This window comes from Rhodnius prolixus, unplaced genomic scaffold, assembly GCF_049639745.1.
Source record: "Rhodnius prolixus isolate KJV_2025 unplaced genomic scaffold, Rpr scaffold_4, whole genome shotgun sequence".
Taxonomy (NCBI): domain Eukaryota; kingdom Metazoa; phylum Arthropoda; class Insecta; order Hemiptera; family Reduviidae; genus Rhodnius; species Rhodnius prolixus.
Window position 1 is genome coordinate 28,043,800 of NW_027411614.1, and position 22,236 is coordinate 28,066,035.

Below are 22,236 nucleotides of genomic sequence, written 5' to 3' on the forward strand. Positions count from 1 at the left end.
AAAATAAAATAATAAAAATTAACTTATGATTATTTTAAAAAGTTATGGAGGAAGAATGTAAAAAAACAAAAAATTTTTGACAATCACCCATAAAATAAGAAATTAAAAATAGTATGTTCTTAAAACAAACTAAAATTTGGTCCACTCCTAACTGTAATAGTTATTGTGATGACTATATATTTACAATTTGATCACTAAGTATGTTTAAAACTTTGTGCTGCCGAGATTAACGGGCGAGGAATTATTGATTCTAAAGTCATAATTTTTTCGGACAGTCAGGCTGCTTTACGAGCTATTAGTTCTTACCAGGTCAAGTCAAGGCTGGTTTGGGACTGTCTGGGTGCCCAGAAGGAAATTAGTGACCATAATAAGGTCTTTCTGGTTTGGGTACCTGGTCATTCAGGTCATAAGGGAAACGAAGCGGCAAATTTATTGGCCCGGGAAGGCTCTGCTACTTCGTTGGCCCGGAGCCCTGTCTGTTTTGGGGTTCCGAAGTGTGTGAAGACTGCGGCCATTAACTTATGGTTGCAGAGTAGGTCTCAACAGTGGTGGCTTGCCACCATTGGGCAGAGACAGGCGAAGGAGTTCATTAAAGGCTATTCGCCGAGGCTGACTGCAGAATTAATCCGTCAAGGCCGTGGAGGTATAAGGATGATTGTAGGCCTATTAACTGGCCACTGCAGGCTCAGGAAACACATACATCGCATGTGGGCCTGGCAGATGATAGCGTTTGCAGGTTCTGTCAGGAAGAGGAGGAGCACGTGTTGTGTCAGTGCTAGGGGCTCGTATGGATAAGGATGTTACTTCTCGGGGAGGAAAAACCAAGGTTCGTGAGTTTTACCCAAGAGCCGCTCTCTACCATTAAGTCTGATGAAAAGGACAGGTCTGGAGGATGAGCTTTAGAGTGAGGGGAGCCACAATAGATCTAAAGGGGTCGCAGTGGCGTAGGCCTTGAGGACGCCCTAGTTTAATCAACCTATCTATCTATCTATCTGTGTTTAAAACTTTAAAAGTTAGACCACAAAATTTAGTGAATTCGTCTAAAAAAGTAAAAAGTTGACCGAGCCGGAAAAAAATTGAAAAAACTTCTAAAAATCTTTATATATTACTTTACAGTAATAAAGATTATTATTAGATTGGGACCACCAACAAAACTATCTCTCTAATTAGCTTTGGGTGTTCTTAGCTTACAACCAAATCGCGTTGTTTTTTTGTCTTTCCTTTTTTTAATGATTCCAGATTATTAGACTACTCAAGATATATTTTTCTATTTCGGCTTTGCTTTTGGACCTTTAAATAGATCATCTTCTAAGAGACAGGGCAAATTCGGTGCTAGTTCACTGTTGAAATGAAAGGATAAGCTTCATTACAAACCTTTCTCGACTTTACGACGAATTTCGTGGTCCACAAAACCGTCTTAACCAAAGATTTTATGATGGCACGATACTACACTTTTTGCCATTCAACAAAATACAAACAAGAATTTCCATTCAAAAAAATTCAAACAAAAAAGCACATATACTAAATGAAAAACAAATATTCATAATATTTATGTATATTTTTGAAAATACTATCAAATACTTTTAAAATTTATTAATAACAACGAAAGAAATATTTTGCAGTGACAGTGTCGTTTAAAGTAGTTCTAATTGACAGTTTTATCTTAGATTGAAGGTTATTTGTATTAGACTTGTATGAACAGAGTCAGTTAGGAGGACGTTAAACCCCGCCACATAAAAACGGTGATTATCTCACAATACTGTCGTAAGGTACAGAAAAGACTGTCTTGCCCGATTTCACCTTGTTGGGGTTGTTGAGAGCAGATTTTTTTTTCTTAATTTGTTATCTCACACTAATTAAATAAAATAAAAAACAAATAGAGAGTAGGGATTAGCGATGCGGTTAGCGTAATGGATTCCCATTCGGAGGACCCAGGTTCGAATCCAGCTGCTGACCCTTAGATTCTAGGAGGTTCTTACAGCTCACTGTTCGGTAAACGAGAGAACAATGTCCGGAGGCCGGTAGTGCACTGAATAAAGCTCCAATAACCTCGGATGTTGACGCGCCTTGATCATTGAAAAAAAAAACACATTCAAATTTGTGACAACTTTTAAACAAAAATAGAAATCATTGGGGGTGTTTTTGAAGGAAAGTTCGAATATGTATACATATAATATATATGAAAATTTCGTTTCAAAAAGCAAAAAAAAAAAAAAGTGCACACTTAAAATATTACTACCTTAAACTTCAATTACTTTGATCTAAATACAAAAATACTCCGAAACAACAAAACTCTTTGCTCATGTCTAACCTTAAAGACGTAGAAAACAGTTATTATTTAGCGGAATCCTAAATATGTATTCATTGTAACAAACACCAAATGAACCGAGCAAATGTTCACGCTTAGGTGAAAAAATTTAAAAGTGACCGCAAAAGCGTCCACGACCAGCACTACCAATAGCTTGTACTACCCAAACAATATTGAAAATGAAATCAAGCCCGCGCTGATGAGGCAATGTCCATCAGAGGAAGGGTGTGCTTTTTCTTCCTCATACGGCAGAAATGACGCTGGAAACTAGTGGCTAAGTGGGTTGTGGGCTCTCTTACCTCTTCCTCTTTACAGTCCTTTCGGATCTAACTCCTTCGGATTTTTTATCTGTTTGGTCCGATGGGAGCTCTGAGTTGCATCAAGTTCCAACGGCAACGAAGAGATAGAAAAAAAGGCTTCAAGTTGATAAATAATTTGACGTTGAGAGCGAGAGGATCTTTATTTGAAATTTTTTACTACTAAGCGTAATGAAAATAAATAGTACCTAAAAGTTAACAGTTACTCTCCTTGTGGATGATTTCATTTCTTTTTTCCTCAAATTTCTAAAACTGACTTTAATTGCCTATACTTTAAATCCATCAGATTTTGGGTCCTACCTGTTTTTTAACTTTAAATATTTAACATAGTAACGACACAACTAACAAAATACAAAACTCGCCGTCTGAGAGCTTCCCCATTGAAAGAGGATTGAGACAAGGCGACCCGACTTCTCCCTTGAAATTTAACATATGCCTGGAAACATAAGAGTCATAAGGACGAACCAGGGGGGCACCATGTACAACAGGATGACCCAACACTTGGCATATGCGGATGACGTGTTAATTATTGCTAGGTCAAGGGCAGCATTAGGAGGAGAGCATTTGAAGAGTTTGAACAAGCAGCCAAAAAACGAGGTCTGGAGATAAACCAAGAGAAGACAAAGCTTATGCGCACCTCAAGGCTCCAGAGTCAACGAGAAGAGCAAGTTCAGATTCTCAATTATACCTTCTCCACATGCGACAAATTCAAATACCTTGGCTCCATACTGACAGCAAATTGTGTCATAACCGCTGAAATAAAAGGAAGAGTAACTGCAGGAAACAGGTAATGCGTTACAAAAAGTTTTGCGGTTTAAGAATTTGTCACGTCCGGCGAAAATTATTATTTATAAAACAATAATAAGGCCGGTAGTGATGTATGGCTGAGGATATGGGCGCGAAAAGTATTGCGAAAAATTTACGGCCCGGTATACGCTGACGGTGAATGGAGGCTCCGAAAGAACGAAGAACTCAAGAAACTATACGGAGAACCCGACATAGTTTCTTGTATCACAGAAAAGGCAGGCTGAGGTGGCTCGGCCATGTTGAACGGATGCTCCATCACCGAGTTCCTAAAGAAGTATTATATGGACACCGGTGGGCGCAAGACGTAGAGGTCGTCCCAGGATAAGATGGTTGGATGACATAAAAAGAGATCTGCGAAAGAGATCTGGTGGGTGTTAGAAGATGGCACCTAAAAGCCGAGGACAGGAAAGAGTGGCACTCTTTGAAAGAGTGAATGAAGTCCAGGTCCTACTATAGGACTGTAGCACCATGGGAAGAAGAAGAAGACACAACTATGTTTTTAATAAAATAAAATATTAAATAAAAAAACACATCGCAAATTATTTACTTTTTCATGCAATTAAAACAATAATTACTCCATGCAACATTTCAATTAATTTCCTAAATCATAAATAATGTGCAGGGAATATAAACTACTAACTGCTGTTAACTTACATAATTGATTTGAAAATAAAGGTGAGTAAAGAAGAAATGTATGTGTTATGTTTAAACCTTCTTATTAATCCTTCAAACGTTAAATGCTTAATCGCTCACTTGGATTACTTTTAAAATTATATAAAATGGCTGGAATTTGTGATTAAGAAGAAAATATAAGTTAATATGGACAAGATTGTACCATAACGCTAGTCTGAGTAAGTAGGCAAAGTTTCAAGTTTCATTGCCTAAAAACTCTACAGAGGAGCAATGTGCTACCTAGGCAAATTTAACACATATGGATGCAATAATATACTTCTCCATAGATATGGGTCGTTGAATGGTCTCAAAGCACCTTCTTTATTTTATTTTATTTTTTTAAATATTCTATCTCAATCCAGATGATTTGAATCCAGATGAGTTACTCTTCAAGGTAACTTTGTCCAGCAAAAAGGCAAAAAGTTAACAACAGAGACAAGAGGCAATGATTGTGATTTAATCCTTGCGGGGTATCAGGAAAGCCTCTTGAATTTTGTAACTTAGTCTGCTAAGGGACTGTGGCTGAACTGACAGCATGTAGCCAAATATACGATTATGGATTAACAAATACTCGTATGTGGATCTAATTGAAGGAATCACGAATTTGTTTTAAATCTAAACGAATTTTAAAGGTTTTTTTTTAAACAAATTCTCCTAAATAAACGAGCCCCTCAGTGGAATCTAATCCGAGTTTAGCGATTCAGTACACTCTCGACATGTAACATGGTAGTGGTTATTCTATCCAGGATATACATCGGCTAAAAATCAGTAGACAAAGAGATAGCATCTGCAGAATCAGATAGGAACGACAGAAGTTGACCTAGACCAGAGGCTAGGTCGGAATTCGTCGCAAGTTAATGGTTGGTAAAATATTTAATTTTGCCAGTGTATTATATAATATTAAATTAGGAGATAATGTTAACGTAGAAATTTTTTCTCGATTTCACACGATGTGAAGGCATCCAACCATAAAAGTCCACAGCTTTACAATGAGACAAACAAATTGAAAAGGAATCTGTGACACATCAAGGAAAGAAAAAGAATAGTCATTTCTCGGCAACACGCATTAGATGTGCGTGCACAAAATGGATGGAAACTCAATCTAAAAGATTGTTGTAATTTCCATTAATGTTATACATTGCATTTCGTAGCAGAGTAGTAAATTTGTTTTGGACCGAAGTTAGCCATTACGCCGTTAAAGCAACTGGTTTCAATCAAAAGTTGAAGTTACTCATAGTAATAAGTTAATATGTTATTTAAAGTTTTTCATTCAGTTGTCAGTGCTAATGGTAAATGCGTAAATAAGTGAAAAAAAAATTATATTTATTATAAACTTGACCGATAGTAAAAAATGGTGGCACCGCATACTGTCCTCTATTATTTGGATGCAGTTGTTAATTCATATATTGTTTATAAACAATTGGGTCAAAACATGAAACCAGATAAAACTCAAGATAAAAAAAATCGAAACCAACTGTTTCATGGGAAATACGAAAAAAAGATTCGAAACATCTACTAAAACGTACTACTCGGAGGGGATGTGCAGCACCAAAAAAAAGAAGAATTTCGCACTTCCTGGTGCTGTACTGTCTGCAAAGTTCCGCTTTGTTTTGGTAAAAAGTTGTGTTTGAATGAACATCATATAAAGCATTAGTTGCATAGTGGTATTGTACAATACCAGTGTCCCACACTAAAAAAGGACTATTGAAATGTTATTAATTTTTTCTTTTCTTTTTTTCTTATTTTGAGAGGGATGATTACATATGTAAAATAATGGACATGAATGTTTATTTCCATTTTTTTTTATAATAAAAGAAATTCTGTGCAACAAGGGCTTTTATTTTCTTTAAAATCGTGTGCCTCATAGAGTTATGTGAATACTGTTTGGTGTAAAGCATTGCTCATGGAATTAAGGACGGGATATCTGTCAAGGGAAGAAAAGAGTGCTTAATTAATTCTTTCTAATGAATAAATATTCATTAAAGAAAAAACAAATAAATAATCAATTAAAGAAAAAAAAAAAAAATCTAACGAAAAACAGAAATTATTAAAATTAAAATTTTAATACCTTCGCCTTGTTAGCTAATTTCATCTCTTCTTTTTTGAAATTTCGCTGATATGAATTGATAACCCTTCTCAATCTATGATTAAGATCAACCATAGATGGCCACTGGGGTTTGTTTGGATCAACTTCTTCTGGTGTAGTGTTTGTTCCCATTCCGATAGTTGCTGTACTACTAGTAGCTACATTCCCAGTAATTGTCGAAGTAGAAGTAGTGACACTCGCTGTAGCTGTGGAAGGTGTTGGAGCAACAGTGCTGGAAGGTGTACTGCCCGCCGGTGGTTCTTCGTTAGTATCTGCTTGAGATACATCATCACTGGTCGCTACGCCGCCTGCGGTTTCTGATACATCATCTTCGTCACTTAATTTCATCTCCTTCTCCTCGCTAAAGCAATTATATTTTTATTATAAATATTGAAACGAATAAAGTAAATGTGGTAAAAACAGTACCTACATAAAATAGTTTTTACAGGATATCTATATTCTGGATAAAACATGTGAATATAATTGGGAAGTGGGTACTTAAAAATAAATGTAATGCGACGTTCATAACCGGGTAAGTCCAACTTTCGTGCCAGAATTGATTTCTAAAATTGAGCGATTTTTGAAAATAACTTCAAATGCTATTTCAGTGATTTGAACTGATTCATTTATTGATAGAATAAAACTTATTTAGTGATAGTAAAATGTTTTTTTTATATTTATTGGAGTTACCCAAATATTTACGGGTGCCTTAATCCGTATTCAAAGCAATTTCACTATAATAAATAATGAGAATGTAAAATAATTCGTTATTCAATAATAAATGCTTTTAAAAAGGCTAAATATGTTTGTTTGCAATTACAATAGTTTCCGATAGGGTGGCCTGTCATGCTTCGACACAATGATCCCAGTGGTTTCTCTTTTTAGAAACTAAGAACGATATAGAAGTGATTTTATAAAAATTATTCAACCTTAGGTCTTTAAAAAAAAAAAGAATTGATTCCTCTAAATCTAAACAGTAGGTAAATGTTTTGTATATTTTGTGGAATTAAAAGAAGAGTACCCAGAATATTATCTATTAGAAAATTAGAATGTTGCTAATTCTTGTTTCTTTTTATTTAATAGGGGCTTTCTCTGGCATTATCTTATAAGTGTAGATAAAGATGCTGTATGCAACAAATTAGAGTAAGCATAAACCCTCAGAAATATATTGTGGTATATGTTGATGCCCGCCGGCACCCAAAAAAGACAATGCTTATATATGGTGAGCCTAACCTGTAAATAATTCTATTCTGTTGCGTAAATAGCTAAAGCTTATGTTTATTCAAAATCTCTAAATGCCGCTCTGATGGAGACAAGCATTATTCTTTAGGAAATCTAATATTAATGATGAAATGGTTGATACAGATAGATGACAAAAGATTTTGATAGTCAAAAATAATGGAAAAGAGAAAGATGTAGAATAAAATTAAAATCGTGTTCTTTATAGGAAAATAAAGGAATGAATATGTGACCAGTGTCAAGACATATTTTGTTCATTTTTAGTTTTATGCATTAGATGGCAATAATCAGGTGTGATTTTCATTTATTAAGCGTGAAAATTGTTAAGGAAAAAGTGCCTTTTTTGGGATATTTTGTGTTAAGCAAATTTGCTGATTGATATGTTGATAAGAATTGCGATCATTACTAAAATTAAACATCACAAAGAGCAGAACATATCCTCTCCAAACTTTTCAATCATAGAACACCTGTTAAATCACTGAACTCGATGCTTAAAACCCTGATAAGATCGTTATGAACTTGGAGAGGAAGTTATAAGTATCTAAACCAATTTTCTAAACCGAAGTTCTAGAGGCCAACGAAAAGAATGAAGCACAGCAATCTAAAACATCTATGGAATCCTACTCAACCTAGCTTAACGTCCAATCAAGAGGGATATTTCTTAAACAAATAATTAAATTGTAATTGGACTGACTGATTTTCTTAAATATATCTTCATCCAGCAATTTTCAATAAAAATCCTAAAATTCAATTGGAAACAATAACTATTAATTGTTACTAAGTTTCTCCTAATCAGAATTGGTATCAAAACTCTAACTCAAAAACCATTAGGAGCGAACCCATTCACTGCTGCCCGACTTTACACTTTGGCTAAACAATTTGGGAATTATTAAAAACCTCCAATAGTATAAGTTCCAAGTTGTAGAAGAACAATAACATATATTTTAATTACTATAAATGTGAATATGTTAAAATATTAAAATTACGAAATTGGCAACTTTCTTATCTTATTCTTACACAAAGTTGTTGCTGTTTTCACCAAGTTGTGGAATCCAATTATTTTTAAACACCTAGTACATCAAAAATTTTACCTGTAATTTTCACTTGCAGAGAAGAATGGTATCTAATGCCGAAAAATAACGAGTTGTCATAATGATAAATTAAAAAAAAAAAAAGCATAAGGAGCAATCAGCCAGTTTAAAAAAAATAAAAAGTAGCTAAGCAAAAATTAAAAAATAAAATATTCTGAATAGCTAGAAAATAAAAATTAAAAGAATTATGTGCAGATATCTATTTTATGAAATTAATTGATTTTAACTGAATTTGTTATAAAAGAAAGTATGAATGCACTTTATTTGATGCATTTTATAAAAGTAGATAATATTAATTATTTTATGCGCTCTTATCGAATAAGGGTCCCACTTTATTTTGAAAATAAACAACCGGAGTCACAATAAGTTAAGAATTAAGGGTCAAAGAAATATATTTTATTCGTTAAATTATCTAATTAAAAAATACAAAAGAAATTAAACATTTCGGAATGACGAATTTCTACGCTATGCGAATTAAGCTAGAGACAGAAAGGAGACCAAGGAGACCAGATGATACGACAGATGCAGGTATCAAGTTAGTAAAGCATTCATTTGGGCATTTATCCTCCCTCCCATATTTTGGCATTTTTTTACGTGATTAAATAAAAGGAAAGGTACTATTTTAAATTTTGATTTACTTTTTTTTGCAAAATACTGACATTCTCGTAATTTATTAAACTACAAAATAAATAATTTTTTTTTTTTTAACATATGAGGTGTGGCTATTAAATAACAAGACTGATGCTGCTACAGAAGAACTATGATGCGCCAAATCTTAACGACCGACAGATGTGCAGCGTAAAGCCTTCTCTTTCGATTGCAGCGTCTCACGTGTTTGTAGAGAAATCTGTCTGACCGGAACCATCGTTTGTATAGTAAGAGGTGTTAGTTTTATTTTATGAAGATATCGATCGTAATTAATCAACATTACTACCGTAAGGTGCTCGCTAAACTCCTTGAAAGAGTAAGGAAAAAACGACCTGATTTAAGGAAGAACCAGTCATGGGTTCTCCATCAAGACAACGCGCCGGCCCACACTGTATTGTCTGTCAAGACGTTTCTAGCCAAGTACAACATCCCAGTCTTAGGCCATCCGCCTTATTCGCCTGATCTGGCCCCATGTGACTTTTATCTGTTCCCCAAAGTCAAATCTGCATTAAAAGGAATACGATTTCAGTCCGTTGAAGCTGTGAAAGAAAAAGCGGCACGCGTCATGCAGGAGCTCACAGAAAGACTTCCAGCACTGTTTCGAATAATGGTAAATCCGCATGGAGCGTTGTAGGGATGGGGGAGGGGTGTGTATTGAAGGTGATAATAACTAAATAAGTATAAATTTAAAATAAAATGTTTTACAGCAATAGTCTCGTTATTTAATAGCCACACCTCGTATACCTATGTCTTAAGCACCAAAAAATGTTACTAATTGCAACTAACTCACTTATTTAGCGTGCCGAACTAATCATTAATAGGATCTTTATTGTCCAGGGAATTTTTCATAATTATTAAATAGTTAATTTTGCCGATCATTTAGACTAATGAAAATGTCATGTTAGATAACAGAAGACTATTGAAGTAAAAAAACGGTGTTTTAAATTTCACTCAGATTGATAAAATATTTAAGTCATTAATAAAAATGAAAATGAATTTTAAAAAACTCACACACACAGGCACACACATTGGGTGTAAAACTCAAAAGGCTGCTTTATCACATTTTGATGGGTAATTTTCTACATACTTGGATGAATTCAGCATTCAGTTGCTCCTGACCGAAAGGGTAATGGTTTTTATCAGCACCTTAACTTGTTACCTAATTAAATACCATTAGGCGCCACGGTAGCCGAGCGGTTAGAGGCGAGATCTGCGAAGATAATATGTATTGTGGTACTAGGTTCGATTCCCGGTCTTTTAGGCCTTGGATTTTATGTAATGGTTAATAAAAGAAATCTACAGTAAAGTATGTTTGCTAGTCGCCTCCGTCCACGACACCTAATTGGTAATTGGACGTTAAGCCCCGCCTGAAAAAATAGGCGATTACTTTACTTTACTTTTTAAATACCACTATTTGAAACTTGACACTTTTTTTTTTATTTTGTAAGTATGTTTCAATTTAAATGAAACTGATAACTTTAAAGAGCAGCTAAGTATAAAAAAAACTTTAGAATACATTCAGAAAATTCCAAAAAGATTTAAAACAATCTTTAAATAGGTCTACAGAATCAGCAAGATTGAATGGTCTATGATTATTAGTTATTTTGTCCTCTCACACACAATTACAAGCACGCTAAGTAAGAAAATAAACAGCAAAATGCAAACCCAATATTGGTGACGGTTACAAAAATTATGCATAGATTATGGTATATGTTTTATCTTTTTTGGTTAGTAGCAATCAACTTGCAGCTGCCGCTAGCTTTGATGTAAATTGACAAGGTTATATTTAACAGTGCTAAGAGAATTTTAAACTACAATATTAAAATTAAATTTAACGGTTTGAATAAAGGTGGGAAGCTTTGTGGAGCGGTTGAAGGTGCAAATGAAAAAACAAAGATGTATGTGCTCACCTTGCTGTGATCATTGATATTAAGCATGTTGCCCTCTAGCGGGCAGAATTGAAAATCTGAGTGGTTACTGACAGAGCGAAAGCTCGAAGCTTCGTGAACAAAGAAAGAGAGGTAGGTAACATCTGTTTGTTGCACAAAGTTAATTTGGCCTCTACAATTTTTTTTCCTAGTGCCGGATTCCTGAACACCAAAAAAGTAGTAAAATCTCAAATTTCTTGTATTGAGAAACAGTTGTAGAGAATGTTTTCTAGGAGAATCAATTACCATTCCGTTATTAATTCATCCTTTCAATCAATTTTAACGAAGTGTCATAACTTCTATCTAGGGGGTGGACAAAAAAATGGAAACACTTGACTTTTGGCATCATAATGTTTGAACATGTTCAAATCAATCAAAACTTGACATATTTTAATGTTTTTTTTTTAAATTCTGTTATTTGATATGGTTTTTTAACCTACCTTTTTTTAAAAAAAAAAACAAAAGAAATTTAAGGAAATTGTTTATAACCTTCTAGAAATAGCAGACCTCTCAGACTTTCAAAGAGGCCAAATTGTTGGTGCTCGAATGGCAGTGTAACAGAATGTGCCCGAATATTTGGCGTTTCAAGAGGTAATGTCTCAAAAGTAATGACTGCTTTTGAAAGAGAAGGGAAAACGTCCTCAGCCAAGCACAGGTCTGGTCGAAAGTCGAAGTTGTCTGAGAGAGACCGTCGGACTCTAAAGCGAATTGTTAGAGCTGATCGCAAGACCACAGCTCCTAAAATCACTATTGAGCTCAATAGACATGTACAGAACTCAGTTTCCACAAAAGTATTTTGATGATTTTTCAAGGTGTTTCCATTTTTTTGTCCACCCCTGTAGATAATAAGGTGATTCTTTCTTTTAAAAACAGCAAGTCATTATTTTTCTGAGATGTGATTAAAGGATATTTTAATTATGTGAATTGTCACTCTCTGCTCTTCAACTCTATTCAATCTAGGATACGAGAAGGCACGATCAGTTTCTTAACACCTTAAGCGCAGGAACCTTTTCGTGAACTTAACTATTTTAGAAAATAAACAAATATGGAGAAAAGCCTCGGTTGAATAAGATAGTAAAGAAATCTGAGGACTATTTTAAAAAATTACTACACAATGCAGGGAATAATTTGCCTAACTTCCCTTAAAAGTAATTCCTAACTTGCAAAGATCTCTTAATTGTCCATTGGCGTCAAAAAAAGAGATTAATAGAAATAAAAGGAAACATTTAGACATAATTAAGATGCTTCCTTAAGTAATGTAAAAGATACAAAGGTTTGGTCTACAAATTTCTAAGGAAAACCTCATTTACAAAAATGCAACATCTACATTTTTTCTAAGGATACTAAAGATAATTCTATACAACGGTAATTATCACCAATTAACCATTCCATTAACCTTTCGCTAGATATTTCCTTTCATTTACAAATAGCAATCACTAGGAGTAACTAAGCATCAGCCAAGAAAAGATAAGATTATTTGTTTAAAAAAAACCGAATGGGAATATTATTTAATTTGTAAAGTACTATTTTCAGCTTTGAGGAGATTTCAGATAAACTGACTAATATTTTGATTTTCTACGCCTTAAAAATAAAAAAAAATGTAAATAACCCTACCAGCCACAAAAGTAACGCTTTGTTGAATAAGGTTCTTGAATTGTTAACTGCTACGAGTATAATCTGTAGCCGATAAAAAGGAAGGGCAAATGTCAACAAAACCTTGCCAGAAGAAAGAATAAGAAATGGAAGAGTTTGCCTGGACAATGTTTTTTTGTAGGAGTCTCCACCGTTAAAATTACTTTATTTCTCAAAATAGCCTATTATTATTATTATTATTACACACAGCAAAAATGATTAAAGGGCTACTTTGTATTGTCGTTCTTCCAAGTAAATGAGTGCACTCTGGAACATGTTTTGAAGAAATATAATTGTGGTTAGGATTAATATAAACCCTTGAGACCGGTCTCAGGAGGCTATTGTTTTCTTTGACCACTTTTCTCCTTCTTAACTTGAACTTTGTTCATATTGCCCAATGTGGGGCTATTTCTACTCTATCTATATCAGTCCTTAACGTTGTGTCGTGCAGTTTTTACTGGTATTTGCTATTATTTTATGTGTTATGGATACTCTGCAAGGTTTAAGGCGGTATATTTCCGACTTTGACGTTTGTAGGGCTGTAACATTAATTGTGGAAGGCCTAAGAGTGTGGGAAGTAGTCGGCGATTGGGAGTGAGTCATTCTGTAATCCAGCGATTATGGGGGAGATACCAGGAGACAGGAGGATTTACGAGAGACGACCAGGGCAGGGCCGGCCAAGATCCAATTCATTAAATGAGGAGGACCGATTCATGCGGCTACAAGCCCACAGAAATCGACAAAGTGGCTTGGTAGTGTTCGCGAATGGACGTTTGACAGCTCAGAGGTACATCAATAAAGTGTTACGAATCCACATCTGCGGAAGAGCACTTACTGGTGGAGATCAATTCATTTTCATGCACAATGGAGCCCGCCCTCATATTGGCAAATGTGGTACGTGAGTTCATAAATGCCAATAACATTCAGGCTCTCGGCTGGCCAGCTTATAGTCCGGATTTGAATCCGATTGAACACTTATGGGACCAGCTGGGGCAAAACATTCGCAATCGCCCTAACCCGCTACGGACATTACCAGAGCTGGAGCTAGTCCTAAAAGAAAAATGGGCAAGAATTTCACAACAAAACATCAGGCGTCAAATGAGCATGCCAAGACGTATGCATGCATGCTGTTATTCAAGCTCACGGTGGCAATACGAGGTACTGAGCACACAATCAAAAAGAATTTCAAATTTTTCTGCATTAACTTTTTTAAATTTTTGCACAATTTTAATAAATTTTGTCTTGTGCAAAAATTTATCTCATAAATTGGCAAAACTTCTTTTCCCCATCACTATTAGCACTCCTCTCTGCACTAATAACAAAGTGTTGTCAGCCTTGTTCTTCAAAACAGGTTGTTTTTACTATCTTGGAATGAGCGCTATGACTTTGAATATTTTAATAAAGGCGAAATGGGTGTTAAGAAAATTGTTCAGAAACTGAGCACAAAGTAGAAATAACTCAGGGCTTGCTCCAAGGTAATTCGCTCAGCCTTTTTCTATTTTCGATATTTATTAGGGGACTTTGTTCTTTAATTTCTCAACTAATAATTGTTTGATAATACGTGAAAGTATATAAAAATACATCAAAAATATAATACACTTAATAGAAATAGTTAACAGTATATTTTACTTGTATCGGAACGCTAAACTAATAAAGTGCAATAAACAAGAGTTTAAGTGCACTTTCTCTTTGCCATAATTAATAACTGACCAATTTTCTTCGAACTACAAGTATTAGCTTCCCCTATAGGAATGGCAGTAAAAATATGCAATGTACCCTAAGGGCAGAACATGTCCGCTAACAAAGAATCACAGATTTTCAACCTCATACTTCAGAAAACAGTACCCATCACATATCGCATTATCTAAAAATAAATTATGCATTAAGAGCATTAAAATGGATAAATAGCACCCTAATTTTAAAGACAAACAATAAAGCTATTAAAAAATAGCTTAAAATGTTTTTTTAAAAAAAACTATGCTAAAGTTGCATTATTGGAAAAAATAACGTTGACAAGTGATACTATTTTAATCAGAAATGCTCAATGAACGACCTTTATTCATCCTTAGGAGCAGATCTAAACAGCGTACAGTTCTTTAATCTCTCCAATAACATTTCGCGTTTTATTTTGTATATCATTTTTAGAATGTTTGTCGGTGAAGTAAATGTGACCTCTCCTTAACTTATGCAACCCCCAAACATACTTCGCGCGCATGGAGGTTCGTTCATCAACGCCTGTTTCAAGGCTGGGGTATCCGAGCCCATCCCACTTCAGTCTTACAGCGTACATTTTTGTGTTATAAAAAGAAGTCCAGATACCGTTTTACGAAAAAAAAAAAAAATCATGTTAAAAATAAAAATTACTTTACTTAGATAGAAACTTTTCACTGGTTAAACATCCTGAGACTAACTGTACGGAAAGGTCGCACACGTTTACCTAAGAATCAACTAACCTTTTTAAATCTGACCAAAGGGCTTTTGTGAGTGACCTCTTTGACAGGGCTTTGAAAAATTCAAATCAGTTTTTTTTTATCTACAATGTATTAAATAAAAAAATTTAAAAAAAAGAAAAATGAAAATGGCAGAAAACTAGTGCGATAAAAGTATTACCCTAGAATATGTGAATCTGTCAGTCACAAAGCATTTTATGGAGATATTGTAAGTGAAAATAGAAATTCAAACCTGAAGGTGAATGAAGAATCCGAAGCTTCAGAATGAAGAAAAGCAAGGAAACATACTTTGACGGATAATATAGATTACTATATAATACAGCATAATGTTTAAGTTGTGCTTGTTTTTGAAGGGATAATGCGACCAAGAAATGCCTTTCACATATTTTTTTTAAAAATTCTTAATTTTTCACTTTCCTTTTGGTTTTATTTTTGTTTTTTTTTTAAAGAGAAAATCTAAACCATAATAACAAACAATAAGTGATACTTCCACAGCTGCCTGTCACCGGAACCTTAAATTGGAATACTTGGTGTTATCCAAAGGAATAAATTTAAGAGTTTTATAGATAATTTGAGACATTAATCAATGCAAAAATTTGAATGACAGAAAATTTAGCCATAACAATATAATATCCAAGTAATTTCTTGATGAAACGCCAAATAAATCTAATACGGATTTACTGTCTAACTTTATATACTAAGTTTTTAACAATGAAGATTGCGATAAATGACTTTTTATGACAGGGCTTGCCAAAGTGCAATGGATTAAAAGGACATGAACTAAACATAAGTTTGGTGTGTGCAACTACTTTTCAGACCAAAAGTGCAGAAATATTCGTATTGCGTCGTAAAAATTGCGGCTGTGTTCATTTCCTATACCTAGCCAAAGGGCCTGAAACACTATTGTAGCTTCTACCTCCCTTAAAATAGAGAAAAAGTAATTTATAATTAAAGCGGTTATAGATATTGTTTTATATCTCTAATAAATTTACAAATCAATATTAAATTTGTTTAAAAAAAAATGATAAATTAATTTTAATAAAAACTAATACATTATCCTTACAAAAATCCGAAAGCCTTGCAACGATATCTATACATTGATGATTTCACTGATTGAAACGAAGGTATTTCAGTAATTATATCAAATTCAGAATCTAATGCTGCTGTAAAAATTTCCTTAAATATTCTTGGAACTGGTGTTAAATCTTCTTCGCATTTTTTTTTACATTCTAATTTACATTTTTGTACATGTAATTTAATATTATCTGGTGTACATGAATGTTCTTGTTCTTTTAATACAATATTATTTTCATTAGTTACAACACTACCTTTACAAGAATGTACTCTACAAACCCAACGCTTATTATTATTTTTGTAAACTGCTTTTAAACGAAATGAACGACCGCCATGTACTAATGCACTTTGTCCTCGTTGTGTTTCTAGATATTCCATTTGATTGTACAAATTTATTTTAAAAAATCTAATTTATTTGCTATTTTAAACAATTTAATGCAACTTGAATAATGCGACAATTCCCTCCCATTAAAAAAGTAAAAAACAAAAAAAACAAAAAACAAAAATTGAAACATAAACACTAGAATACAAGTAAAAACCAAGGGAACGTTAAGATTACTGAATGTTAGAGCGTAACGGGGTGACAGGTTGTATTCGAGGGGGATGGTACTAAGGCAGGTCAATAGATACAGGCTCAGTTGGGAATAGGAAGTTCCATCTCTGGAGAGGTGGCAAAAGCATGGGAGTTGCTAAGGAATCATAAGAAAGTGCGCGGTAGCAAAACCATCCAATTGGCGCATCCACCCATTACCCTTCTATCCAAATACTCCAGAGCCAAGCCAACCCTTCACACATTTCCGCAGTACACCCTTCACCTTTTTTGTTACCAAGCAACAATGTTACTTCTTTTTTTTTTAATGTTGGATTCCTATACATTTTCCTGCACACTATTCCTGAAGTATATCTTACTGCTTAAAGTAAGGCATATCTAAATAACAAGCATAAACCTAAATATTTTTTTATCAGCGAAATACAATAAAATACATAAAAAGGCGTTCGTTCGTATTTTATGTATTATCCAACTTAGTATTTTTTGAAAATTGAAATTGGCCAACTTTGTACAACTTTGAATTTATTAAAAATCATACAATCTCATTAGACATTTAAAAAAAAAAAAATAGTAAAGAAAAATAAATAAAATTAAAAAAAAAAACATGAAGCTTTACTTCAGACAGGAGTCAATAATCAGTTTCCTTGAAATTCCAAAAGCCTTACAGCACTGCCGATTTCACAGACTGAAATAACATCTAATAATACTGCTTTATCCTTACAATATTTTTGAAACTGGGTGTTAAATCTAAATAAATCAATGTTGTATATTATTTTTGGTGACTGATTCACTAATTCAGGAGGAAGAAGAGAACAATACCAATTTCTGTCATTAGTTTTTTATTTTTGCCGAGCTTTCGACCTAGGGGGACTAGGTCATCTTCAGGGCTAATTGACAACATAATATTTTTACATTGTTACGAGTAAAGTATCATATTGTAAAGTTGGTGAGTCTTCTGTTACTGTCTACTTGTTAACTCTTGCTTACGAACAGTTCACAAACAAATGACAGATGTTCACAAACAAAGAACACAGATGGCATACCAAACTTACAATAATAATGTACAAAAAAATTATTATAATTTTTCAATGATATAAGCCCTAAAGATGACCTAGTCCTTAGGTAGAAAGTTCAGCAAAAATAAAAAAATGACTGAAATTGGCATTATTCATTTATTCTTTCTAAATCAATTTTCATTATTATTTTAAATCTCATTGACAATTTTTTTTTTTTTTTTTGGTATTCAGAATGTTTAGGGGACTATTCACTAAAACATAACACATGGACACTTTCGGACCCTCGCCCCCCCATAACCCCCACACTAGACTTAAAAGAACAGAACTAAACAGACGCTATCGACTACTTAAAAGACTTTTAGACGATAGATCAAAACTCTTTCTGGACAACAAAAGACTAATTTATACTTCTATTTTGAGGGCGCCACGGTAGCCGAGCGGTTAGAGGCGAGACCCGCGAAGCTAATATGTATTGCGGTACTGGGTTCGATTCCCGGTCTTAGGCCTTGGATTTATATTTAATGGTTAATAAAAAGAAATTTACAGTAAAGTATGTTTGCTAGTCGCCTCCGTCCACGACACCTAATTGGTAGTTGGACGTTAAGCCCCGCCTGAAAAAATAGGCGATTACTTTACTTTACTTACTTCTATTTTGAAACCCATCTGGGTTTATGGAAAAGAGCTGTGGGGTTCAACCAAACGCACAAATCTCTAAAGGATTCAGTCCCTTCAATCTAAAATACTTTGAACTATTGTAAACATTCCATTTTATGTTTCCAACCTGACTATGCACACTGACCTCTTAACATTCCTTTTGTCACCCAAGTTGCTAAAATACGATACAGAAAACTCCACTTCAGCCTGCAATCTCATATAAATCCTCTTGCTCAAAATCTTTCTTCTAGCCTGACAACCCGACAGTGGCCTCGTGATCTCCTCTCAAGTGAAGAGAGTGACTAACCATATAATGTTTTGGAGTGTTACCACTGGGTAACCTCTCCACTCATTTACTTCTACTGTTCACTGTTATCATTGTTTTACTTATAGCGCTAACGCGCTGATTGTAGCACAATTAACGCAAAAAAAAAAATCAATTTTACTAAATGTAGTCGTAAGAATGAGCAGTAAATTCAAGTCTTGTAAATACAAAATTCAGTCTCATCTAACAGAAAAAAGCGCTAGAAATAATAGAGATTCCTCTTTTAAAGAGTATGTATACTGACAAAAACTTTTAGCCGATACAAAGGATTTTTCATTAAGTGTTCATAAAGACGAAACAACAGGTAACTCACATTTGATTGACTGTTAGACATCCTTAACTTAGCCAAAACTACCTGCAGAAGTATTTTACTCAAAGGATCTAAACCACGTCATTGCAGTGCAGTCCACAAAGCAAGGATGCACAGTCTGCCCTAGCAGTAGAGAGTGAATATCTCAAGTCAGGAATAGATGAAGTTTATAAGTCATTACTAATAAATCACTCAAGGCAAGGTTTCTCTAAAAAGTCATTCTGACGATCGTAGCCTACTGGGTCATTTACCTGAGTAAACACACGCAACGCAAACGCCTATCCTTTTAAAAAACGAAACGACACTTTACGTTTTAAGTACTTATTTCCGATTAGTGCCGTGAAACTTTACCGTAAGTCCCTCTCTCTCCAGCTTAATCAAAAAAACAGGTGCTCCAACTAGAAGGTACCACTATAAACCCTTTAAAGTACGAACTGACTGACCAACACCTATCGAAATTAATGTAATCTAAACTTGCGTTCTATTTTTAGATTAAGAATTTTGTTTAGAATGTAAACAACAGATAGATTTAAGATTTTGTACAAATGTAAATGAGTTAAGAAATTTAATTTTGTTTTAGAGCTGGAATTTCCAGACAATTTATATTACCCATTCAATTTTTTAAAGCGCATTATTGATTTTTTTTTTATACACTTTGGTAGTGGGGGGTCAATTCAAAACGGTGCGCTGTCATTATCGAATGTCTAATTCAATCGATCCATTTGTTTTTCGTTTGCAGGCTTAAGGCAATAAAATATGTACCAATTTTGCGGTTAAATAGTTCTTCGTGTAACTCTTCTAGAAGAGTTTTTTTTTACATCCGAACGTACGATTGTGTGTGGCGAAAATTCACCTATATTGATTTTTTTTTTTTTTTGGAATGGTGTAGTTAGAGAGACCTCTCTAAACCCCCTGCTTTGACATAAAATCAGAATATACGAGTGTGTAAGTGGAACATACGAGGTGTGGCTATTAAATAACGAGACTGATACTGCTACAGAAGAACTATGCATGCGCCAAATCTTAACGACCAACAGCTGTGCAGCGTAAAGCCTTCTCTTTCGATTGCAGCGTCTCACGTGTTTGTAGAGAAATCTGTCTGACCGCAACTGTCGTTTGTGTATGAAGTGTTAGTTTCGTTTTGCCGAATACATGATAGTACACATGTAGTAGAGCAACGAATTGTCGTGAAATTTCACATCAAAACTTGATAAAACCGCTACTGAAACTTATCTTTTATTAAAAGAAATTTATGGCGATGAATGTTAATTAAGTGTGCAAGTTTTTGAGTGATTCAAGCGTTTCCAAGATGGCTGAGAAGACGTCGGAGATGATGACCGCCCGGGTCGCCCTTCCACGTCCAAAACGGATGAAAATATCAATTATAATTAATCAACATTACTACAGTGAGGTACTTGCTTAACTCGGTGAAAGAGTAAGGAATAAAACGACCCGATTTGTGGAAGAACAAATCACGGGTTCTCCATCAAGACAACGCGCCGGCTCACACTGTATTGTCTGTCAAGACGTTTCTAGCCAAGTACACAACATCGTAGTATTAGCCATCCGCCTTATTCGCCTGACCTGGCCCCATTTGACTTATATCTGTTCCCCAAAGTCAAATCTGCATTAAAAGGAATACGATTTCAGTCCGTTGAAGCTGTGAAAGAAAAAGCGGCACGCGTCATGCAGGAGCTCACAGAAAGACTTCCAGCACTGTTTCGAACAATGGTAAATCCGCATGGAGCGTTGTAGGGATAGGGGAGGGGTGTGTATTGAAGGTGATAATAACTAAATATGTTTAAATTTAAAATAAAATGTTTTATAGCAATAGTCTCGTTAGTTAATAGCCACACCTCGTACACTCTACCATCCCATGGGTAGAGGCATACACGACGACTCTTTCTTCTGATTCAGTCTTTAATTCCGTCTAGTACACATATTGCGCCCCACTAAACTTGTCAATAGTCTTAGAACTCTCCACTATTTTGTAATGTAGTTCGACGGACACCACGGGAATTTGCAGAACTGTGTAAACCAGTGGCACTCAAGAGACTCAAGGGGCACTAATTGCATTCATCAATACCGATGAAATCTCTTTGGACACAAAGTCCAACCCCATCCCCATTACGGGGGAGCTGCTAGCAAGAATTCACGATAAATTCTTTGCTTTAAATAAATATAAACAAATTGTTCGAGATATTTGCAATTAGATTCAACTAATATTGAGTTGTTCACCTTTTAAGATGTATTGACTTAGAGAGTTACAAATTAGGTTAAAATCTTATTTCACACTTTAACACTAACTTTTGAATAAATTAAAAAACCTCCTGGGTTTTATTTAAATAAATTTGTATCTTTATAGAAATACACTGTTGACTATGAATTTTTATTGACTACAAACTAGCATAGTTATGCAGTTGAATGTAGATCAGCATTAAGAGAAATAAAAAGAGAAACTAAAACACTTCCTAGCGATAACCCCGCATTTACAGATTAGAGTGAAGGCAAGTGTGTCTTGGATGATTTGAAAATGTCCGCAAGTTGGAAAGGTGTTTATTGTGGATTATGTTTGCGAAGAATTGGTCAATAAAGCAACTATACTTTTAAATAGAGTTAATTAAACTATTATTAATAGTAAAATGGTGTTTCCTTCCGAATGAGAAAGTTATAATAAAGTTCTTGTAGCACAGTACATTCCTTCTTAGTCGATTGCTTTATCTATCTATAGTGTGGAGTTGCGGCTTTCCAGAAGAATCGCCAGAAGTCTCTCTATTCTTGGTCATGATTATGGCTTCCTCCAAAGTACTGGGGATCTCCTCTGTAATGCTCTTTTAACATTATCTACACAGGAGATCCTTCTTCTTTCTCTAGAACGCTTTCTTATCACTTTCTTCTCGAAAGCTTTTGGGAAACAGGTTTCGTCCATACTGCGGATATGTCCGAGCCGATCATCGCAACTGTCTATTTTTCACCTGGACTATTAGTGGTTCAATTTTCAAGAAGATCTGATGATCGTGTTTCGAATTTACTGAATAGCCTACCCATTTAGAGATGAAACTTTAACACCTTCCTCTCTTAATAAAAAGCAGTCGTAGTAAATCTACGTGAGCTAAACATTCATTTAAG

The 22,236-nt window shown here is 34.5% G+C and overlaps 1 protein-coding gene across 8 annotated transcripts in view; it reads right to left on the reverse strand.

The window, feature by feature from the left end:
• Window positions 1–22,236, reverse strand: part of kis (chromodomain helicase DNA binding protein kismet) — an 82,777-nt gene that overhangs the window by 12,880 nt on the left and 47,661 nt on the right. For all 8 annotated transcript variants that reach the window (XM_074131609.1, XM_074131608.1, XM_074131606.1 and 5 more), the window contains one exon: window positions 6,173–6,551. In XM_074131609.1, coding sequence (XP_073987710.1) covers window positions 6,173–6,551 — 379 coding nt within the window. The remainder of the gene's footprint in view (window positions 1–6,172; window positions 6,552–22,236) is intronic.